We start from the raw sequence: 9,009 nt of genomic DNA, 5'->3' as shown, positions 1-9,009 counted from the left end.
AATTAACTTAACTCTGAGCCGACTCCTAGACCCTAGGATTGCACTGTGATTCATGCTAACATAAGTTGTAACATTAGTTGCAATTGAGATTTTTTTAGTTGTGTTGCAACCGAGAAAAAATGCCCAGACCGTTGTATTGCTTTGTGATTCATGCTAGTCATGAGTTGCTGCAACATTGTTGCAACTAAGAAAAATGCCCTAAACGCTGGATTACTTTGTGATTCGTGATGAAGTGGCAACGTTGGCTACAATTGTGATTCGATAACATCACTAGCTTAATTCTCCGGTCCACCGAGAATTAGTCACACCCATTTTTAAAGCCCATTAGAGTACCTGTTTTTATACTTGCATAACGCACTGAAAATATCATTTCATCATGAATTTTCGCATTTAAGTAAAACACTTGAACATGTTTGTTGTCAAAACAATTCTGAATTTTTTAATACTTATTTAGAATTTAATGTTCATGACTCATGAGTGTGCATATAAGTTAAGGAACCGAGTCGAATTTCTTTGTTCTTACTGCATATCTAGATACCTACACAACAGAATAACCAAACCAAATTGTCGCAAACGAGCCGAACTGTAAACATGAGCCAGAAAGAAAGGGTGCCACAACCCACAACACCACTTAGGTATGCAAATAGTCAAGAGTATACCTTCAGTGAGTGCCTAGTACGTCGTTTTTTCACCTCGAAACATCCCAGAAAAGCTCAAGCTGTGGAATCAAAAGGTACACACATAGAAACTTTGACGCTTTCAGTTTTATGTGCACCTCTTTGGCCATCAGCATCCTATTCAAGCTCCAAAATGATCGATGTGAAGTGCTCATGTAGACAGCATCAGAATATTTACAAATTCATTCGATGACGTTTTTACATGGATCACGGCAAGATTACACGCTACCATGTTTATCTGGAAAAGTTTCCCTTCATAAACCAGGAAACTTTAAACGTGCACATGATCAAAACTACTACCGTAGACATCTGCATCTAAGTGTACGGTGCACCATGTGGGTTCTAACACATAAAGTAAGAATATCAGATATCTCTTTTTAAAATTACTAGGAACTTTTACCCATGCCTAGGTTGGACGGCATACAAGACACCCGCACCTGGTTACCCACTTTCACCTCCGTGTGGGTGGCTGCCCTCACGCAATCCACCAACTGAGCGAAGCTTAGTTCCGAAGTAACAATCTTCAATTTAACTATTTGCTGCTATGGAGGCCGATGCTGATTTGTGAAGGCCCTGATGCAATCCATCGTTGATCGGAAGCTACTCGACACGCCTTTCCCCAGTTTGGGGAGATCAACTCCTCCTGAAACCCGAGGGTTCTCCTCAAATTTCAGAAGCTTCTGCCGAGATTCTTTCCTCGTAGCTGCGATGTGGCTAACATAGCTGATGGCATCCCATACCATACCCCTTAGGATAGTCAGGGTGTAAAACCTTGCTGATTCGAATGGGACACTGTTTGTAAAACCTACAAATCATGAGGAAATCTGTTAGAACTGCCATAAATTGTATCTTCGAGTGTTTATAACTGAGAGTAGCAGTTAGCTACAGAGAGCAATGGAAGATAAGTTATATGACAGTGTGTTTTGTGCAATATAACTGGCTAACTGAAGAGCAGCAATCAAATAGACTGTGTACTACTGGAGTTGAACATAATCTTATGTAGCACCACAGGTAAATGCATTGTTGAATTAGAGATCAAACACTATATAGGTTGCAAAAGTGCAATAGCATGTACAAGCTGTTGAAAATGGTTCTTAACACTAATGAATTGTTGGTTTCATGCTCGATTATTTCTGCACCAGAAGGCGTAGCACAATACGAAATTGCAATTATCTCGGAGGAGTAATGTTTCTGAAGCAAACATAGCAGGGTCACCTTGCTTGGTAAACAAAACATCCCGGTGTGACACTTTTCTGTTCCAACTAGATACTAGATAATATTACTGTAGAACTTCAGGAGTACTAAGTGACACTTGTTCTGCGAGCAGAAGAGAGCATACCGCCGTGGTAGTGGTTCTTGATGATGCCGTGCTGCGGCAGCCCGACGCCGACGCCGGCGAGCGTGACGCCGACGCTGAAGCCCACGCCGCATCCGGCGCCGACGTAGCCGATGACCTCGGGCCCGAACCCTGGGCCCCACCCGACCCCGCAGCCGAGTCCCAGCCCGACGCCCCAGAACGCGCCCACCGTGGGGTGCACGGGGTTCCAGCGCTCGTAGCGGCCCAGCATCCCCTTTATGATCATCGTCGGCTGCACCGGCGGCACCGCGATCTCCGGCAACGGCAGCGGCAACGCGACCTCAAAAGCAAGGGAAAAGACAACCCAGGAATCAAACGAAGAACTTTTCTAGCTCCTTGGACAGAGAGAATGGCAAGAAATCGTACCGGATTGCGCTGGGCATTTGCCGCCGTGGAGGCGACGGGGTTTGGATCGGCTTTCGGCGGCGACGGCGGGGGTTGGTGGATCTGGTGGGGCTCGGGCATCAGCAGCGTCGGCTGCTGCGGAGTAGAAGACTCTGATTTGGTCTCAAATTTCGGATGCTTCAACACTGAAACCACTTCAAAATTCTAACCATCTTATCCTCAAATCTGATCCGAATATCCAAGATCCAACCCATCGCCATCCTTTGCCAAGTTTGGGCCCAGTGTTTTGTCTATTTCTGGGTTTGCTTGGGCCGGGCTACAGCAAAGTAGTACTGCGTGCTACAAAATAACTCCATTTATTAGCCCCGTCAAAAACCCTCAAAAAAAATTTAGCCCCGTCAAATATAGAATTTAAGAACATATAGCCCCTCCAAAAAGAGTTGGCTAAACCTCTATTACCGTTCCACCAATTTTTTTGTTTTAGAAAAACAGGGACCGCTCAGTGGCTCCTTTCATTTCATAGAAACAAAGAAATCACGGCGAGTAAAAACTGAAGTGAAAACTAAAGGAAAGCAAAATAGCTACACAGGAGAGTGAGACATCACGCTCACTAGCCCATTAGCCCTTTGCCAAAGTTCTAGACCACCACAAACTAGTCTTGCCCCATCAGACACGAAAACGACTTAGTACTTATTATAGATAACCAACGAACTCTTCCGTGAATGATAGCTACCAAGCTAGCACATAATTCAAGGGAGCATGGCGAGAGGATCATCCCACCACCACATGCACTGCATCGTCTTCGGGGTGATCTTGGAGGTAGGCAAGAGTAGCTCGACCTCCATGCAACGCCAGGGATGTAGAAGGCTTCCAGGAAAACATCCATCCGAAGACTGGCAGCTCAATCTGGCTCCAACTCCATCGGCATCCTTAGTTTTCTTATCAGCAGGTGTTTGATTTGATCTACAAGTTTCCATTCTTGATCCTTGAAAGGCATCTTCCAATCCCTCAAGTAAGCCAGGGTTAGATGCCACACCTGCTTCGCATTCAACCAAGTTTTTCTGTTAAACACAATTACCTACCAAATATCAATAATGCTACACCTACAATTCGTCAAAAGGAAAAAATGCTACACCTACGGACAAACTGCTACAGAAATAGACTCAGTGGATTACATGTAAGCAGTTAGTTGGTGCTAATCTTTTCACCTCCCGTGATTTAAGGGCTGTAAATCCACCTGATTCTCGCCGTGTTTGTCCATAGGTCAATTCAGCAAGATGCAGTCCATAGGTGTATATCGGACCTTATTCTTTCTTATTATTTCCTCCGTTGACTCATATAAGATGATTTAGCAGACTGATTCATATAGCTAATATTAGTGAAAAGAGGAAGTAGCACTTAAAGTCTAAAGACTACTATGTATATTGATTAATAAAATCAGGCCGGTGCTAAGACAAAAACTTTACTTCTAAAGATGTTGTCGTCATCTATTCAGGTGGTTTTAGCCATCTAAATAGCTCACGTAGTGATACTGTAACGAAATATAAACTCAATATTTGTTTCTCATTTTTTCTCTTCATATAAGGTATATCTTGTAAAATGATAAGGGACTGCTCAACAAGAAATCGGCATAGTTGGGGGTGCTTTTGGGAAAAAAGATCCTCTCACTGTATCGTTTTGATGGTACAAATAATCAATAAATGTAATTGGTGAAACTGATGGTACAAAAAATCAATAAATACATATTGGTAAAACTTCGAGAGTGAGAATTGGAGTCCATCAAAATGTTAGTGCAAATCGAAGATGCAATTTTTGTTTAAAGAGCTCTCAAAGTTGACATACAGAGAGTCAAATTTGACATTTCCGTTGGACATCCGTTGGCTAGGGTTATGATTTGGATTCCGTTATAACATGTCTTCCAGATATAAGATGTACTTTTCCCCATCAAATACAGTGAGTACAAGACACATGCATCTTGATTATTCTGACCTAAATAAACATCACAGATATTCACATACATGTTTCTCAACAACCGAGATACAAACAAACTACACAGAGAGATTAGTGACCTCATTCATTCAACAAAACACCTAGCGGTCGAAAGGCTCGCCAAAGCTGTACACAGTTAAGTCATCAGATCCGATGGTTAATCCTTGAAGTTGCCTGGTTTTCCGAAATCTGAGGTGCCAAAACCATCAGAGCTTCTGCCATACCGTGAAGGGCCTGAATCATCGGAGCCCCTGGGACGTCGGAAGTCCTGGTTGCCACTTCTGCCGAAATTGCCTTCTCCAAAGTCGCCAAATCCACCAGACCGACTGAAGCTAGATCTGCCAAAGCCATCAGAAGATTGAGAAGGTCGTCTAGAATCTCCAAACCCACCACGGTACCTTGTACCCGCGTCCCGGGACCAATCAGCACGATCAGGGGTGCCACCAAAGCCACCAAAATCTCCAAAACCTTGGGAGGGACGTCCACCAAAGCCACCATAGCCTTCACGGCGGAATGAGGAGCCACCTGTTCTTCTGGTTCCAATTGATTTAGAGCGACTGTCTCTCATAACATTAAACAGGTCTGCAGCGTCATCTGTGGCTGCAATCTTTGGAAGCTACAGGTCGTAAACATAAATCAGCTAATTAGTTTTCATAGTTCACATCAATGACAAGACGAAACCATGGTTTACCTCGGTGAACCTGCATCCAATATCTCGCTCAATGACCCTTACATTTCTATTTTGCTCATATGTGTACATTAGAATCGCAACGCCTTTCTTCCCTGCACGTGCAGTTCGCCCAGATCTGTGAACAAATAACTCCGAGGAGTTTGGGATTTCGTAATGTACAACCTGAAAGCATAGGAGATGTAACAATTCAATTTAAGCTATGCACATCGAACATCTAGAGCAATCATATTTTTTGGAGTGCTTAAAGGCTCTTGTGCTGATCTTATCAATTGAGAACGACTCAAGCTACTTACTAGATCAACATTGGGTATGTCTAATCCACGGGCTGCGACATCAGTTGCTACAAGGATGTTAAACCGGCCATCTCGAAATCCCGAGAGCGTCCTTTCTCTCTGATTTTGTGAGATATCTCCATGCAGCGCCTGACATGCATAACTCCTGCCCATGGCATATGCCAATCTATCTGCTTCTCGTTTAGTTTGCGTAAATACAATGCATTTTCCACCATTAGCGTGCTCCTAAGGAAGTTAAAAGGAATCAGTATTATGTCGAGTTGCTAATAATGCAAACCATAAAACACATGCAGTCAGGAAAATGGCTCACTTTAATCAATGGACCAAGAATCGATGACTTTCCATAGTTTTCAGATACAATTGAATATAGAGAGATTCCTTCAGGCAACTTCTGTTCTGAGTCACCAACCTGAGAAAAAAAGAGTAAATGCCAGATAATTCTCCTAAGAATCTAGCTCAAAGGCTGAACTGACAAAGAAAAACAGACAAAGTAGAAGCTTTGCTTCAATATTCACTACAATAAACGCTTCTAATGAAGATAGGTAACCCATAGCACTGCAACATCCATATGAATTTTGCTTTCTTATGTACTCTGCTCCACTTTAAATCTGTGTATCCCCCACACTCCACACTCCACACTCCACCCCCAACCCCTCTTACATGTACCCATAATCCATATATAGTTTCATGATCCACAGTTCAGACAGTGCATTTGCATTTGCATATCCATAACAAGGACATAAGAAAATTATAAGAGGAAACATTGATGAGGTATGCCATGGACTTTTCTGTTAATGATTAACTGCTCACATATACACTTGTGCTGTTGTGCATAATACAGAAACTAGCAAGGGGTGCATGCTAAAAGGTAACATAAGTCACATGGAAAATAATGAAGGTATTAGTGTAAGTAAAACAAAAATTCACTCACAAGGTCAATTATGACAGGATCTTTTAAGTACTGGTTTGTAAGTTTTCTGATCCAACTGGGCATTGTTGCAGAAAACAGCATACTTTGACGGTTTTGTGGCAGCTTCTCCATGATCACCTCAACAGCTTCATCAAAACCCACAGCCAGCATCTGATCAGCTTCATCCAAAACTAGAAATTGGATCTCTGATAGGTTTAGAACACCTCTTGTCAAAAGATCAATAACACGCCCTGGAGTTCCAACCACAACGTCAACTCCATAATTAAGTGTTCTCATTTGCTGACTGATTGGAACCCCTCCATAGACACACAGAGTGTCTAAAGGAGCAGATTCTCTAAATTCCTTCTCAACTTGCCGAGCGAGTTCTCTAGTAGGTGCCAAAATGATGGCTAAAGGATTCCTGCCGCTTCTGCACGCAGGAGACTATGTAATTATTACAATAAATTCTATCTGTGCAGTAGCTAGATATGGACATTTCCAAAGTAAAAAAAGAGAAACCAACCCATTCTTCTCATTGTGTCGGAGAATCCTGTCCATGATAGGAATGCCAAAAGCCAAGGTTTTTCCAGTTCCAGTACGAGCACGACCAATCATGTCTTTCCCTTGCATTGCTGGTTCAAGAACAGCCCTCTGCGCAGAGGCACAAGGTAAAACTGTCACTGCAAGAACAAAAAAACTAGGCTAGATAGCAAGCGAAAGTAAATCATACTGCAAACTCAACTGATATGCAGAAATAGCATCTTACCGATTGACATGACACAAATAAATGTCATACACGTATACCGCATCGAAATCCTAATATTGGACATTGTCTAGTAAGTAGTAACGTCAACATGTCATGACAAATTGCTTGCAGATTTACTGTCCATTTGCGCTTATTCGTCTGTTGAATAACAAGGACTATCTTGTGCTTCTTACCTAGAGTAACTGGACTACCAGATGCAGTACAAGGCCATGTTGCCAATGGATCCAGAAGTCGAGGACAGAAAGGCAACCTATTGAGCTTGAGCTTGTTCTACACGGTCATTGTCATATATAAATTGTATTACCTCCATTCAGCATGTTTTGGAAAGCGCAGTATGTAGCTTTTTCCCTTTTGAATTAATTTTGTGTGTGTGTCTCTGTTTAAAATAGCCCGATATAGCACGTGGCTATAGCCTTTCGCGAGGCCTGCGGCTACGGCTAGAGCCTTCAAAGGCTAAAATGGAAATAACCGCTAATAGCCCGGCTATAGCTATTTAGCCCCAATTTAGCGGCTATCTTCCCGCTTAACGGGCCCAAAACAAATTTAACCCAAAATGTTCAGAGCTGCCCAATTATAGACACCACTATGTCATGAACTGCTGCTACTTAATGATGCTGTAATATTTGGACATAACTACGTCTTTAACTATCTGTGAACTATGTTTTGGACAGAACTATATGTAAACTATGTTTTAGCTATGTGCATCTCTTATGTGACTATGTTACTATGCTATGCATTTGTGAATTATTAATGTATATACTATATATGGTTATATGCTGCCAAAATATTGATTTTTTTCCCATCATTTAGCAAATCGGCTATATGGACTTAGCCCAATATATCCCGGCTATAGCCTTTTGCAGCTCCATCGCTGCTGCACTGCATTGGCTAGATACCAAATGGTTCTGACCAGATTCCAATGGCAGTTGCAAAATTCAGCAATTTATGATCTCCTTCTCATTTGTCAAGATTGTGACGCTACGTGTCTAAGATTTTTTTTTTTTAACTCGGTCAGAATATATAGGCCATGTTTCATGCTTGCATATCTTCATGAACTAGCTCAACAGAACTGTTTGTTGAATTTTAACCCAAAAGTTCGGAGCAGCATTCCAGTGATTTCAATAGATTTTCTGCTGATGTAAAACTAAGCCTACTTTTTTGCACGCCAAGTAACCAGTGTACAAGCATGGAACCAGCTTCGCCCATTTCAAGACCAAAACCCAGCCGCGATAAAGCGAATCCTTGGGACTGAAGCTTCAGTTCTGATATGCAAAAGGAGCTACCTGGATGGGGAAGAGCCTGGTGATGCCCCGGGCGGCGAGTCTCTCCACGATCCGCGGCGAGATCCCCAGCCTCGCGACCTCCAGGCCATCCTCCCCCGCGGCCGCGCCGGCCTCCGAGACCGTTCCGGGCCATAGCGCGGGAGTGGTGGCCCTGAAACCCAGGGTCCTCGGAGAGGCGTGGAACGCTCGCCGCCTCGGTGGCTGCGGGGCGGGGGTGCGGCATGGCTCGGGAGGTCCGGCCGGTGGAGGAGAGATGAGCGCCGTGAGCAGAGCTCTCCGTGGATGCACCGGCGAGGAGGAGGCTGCAAGCGCGCGGCGGAGCAGCGAGTTCATGGCGGTGGTTCAGATGAAAGAGGTCGTGTCCTGGTGGTGGAGTTGGAAGGTCCAGCTGAGACCTCGGGACGGCAGGGAGGAAGATGACGATAGCATGTTTTCCTCAACTGGGCCCTGATTTGGGCCGGCCTGTGTGATGAGCCCACTATGCACCTGCTACCGGACCAGAATATTGTTCATCATATAATTGTGACGAGAAACATTGCTAAAATTAAAAAAGGAAGAAAAAGTGGGGGAATTTAAATTGAATTGCACATAAGAAATTTGGCAGATGGTAGCTAATGTGAGAGAATGCCGCTTGGAGACAAAGGTACTGCAAGTTCGGTTGGATAAAATGGGGGAATTTTATTTTTTGTCACTCCTTA

At 43.5% G+C, this 9,009-nt stretch overlaps 2 protein-coding genes across 2 annotated transcripts; both read right to left on the bottom strand.

Moving 5' to 3' along the window:
* Positions 1-833: 833 nt before the first annotated feature.
* Positions 834-2,628, bottom strand: LOC127333929 (cadmium-induced protein AS8). Its single transcript, XM_051360367.2, has 3 exons — positions 2,401-2,628; positions 2,017-2,314; positions 834-1,482 (listed from the first exon to the last, which is right to left on the bottom strand). The coding sequence occupies exons 1-3, from the start codon at positions 2,497-2,499 to the stop codon at positions 1,220-1,222; spliced, it is 660 nt and encodes a 219-aa protein (XP_051216327.1). The 5' UTR covers positions 2,500-2,628; the 3' UTR covers positions 834-1,219.
* Positions 2,629-4,272: 1,644 nt separating this feature from the next.
* Positions 4,273-8,732, bottom strand: LOC127333928 (DEAD-box ATP-dependent RNA helicase 53). The gene is made up of 7 exons (XM_051360366.2): positions 8,312-8,732; positions 6,786-6,913; positions 6,284-6,692; positions 5,663-5,761; positions 5,353-5,577; positions 5,060-5,221; positions 4,273-4,984 (listed from the first exon to the last, which is right to left on the bottom strand). Exons 1-7 carry the CDS (start codon positions 8,642-8,644, stop codon positions 4,526-4,528), a joined length of 1,815 nt encoding a protein of 604 aa, XP_051216326.1. The 5' UTR covers positions 8,645-8,732; the 3' UTR covers positions 4,273-4,525.
* Positions 8,733-9,009: the final 277 nt, after the last annotated feature.

The sequence above is a fragment of the Lolium perenne genome, chromosome 2, assembly GCF_019359855.2.
Source record: "Lolium perenne isolate Kyuss_39 chromosome 2, Kyuss_2.0, whole genome shotgun sequence".
Taxonomy (NCBI): domain Eukaryota; kingdom Viridiplantae; phylum Streptophyta; class Magnoliopsida; order Poales; family Poaceae; genus Lolium; species Lolium perenne.
Note: the sequence above shows the minus strand (reverse complement) of the source record. Positions and strands in the feature narration are given on the sequence as shown.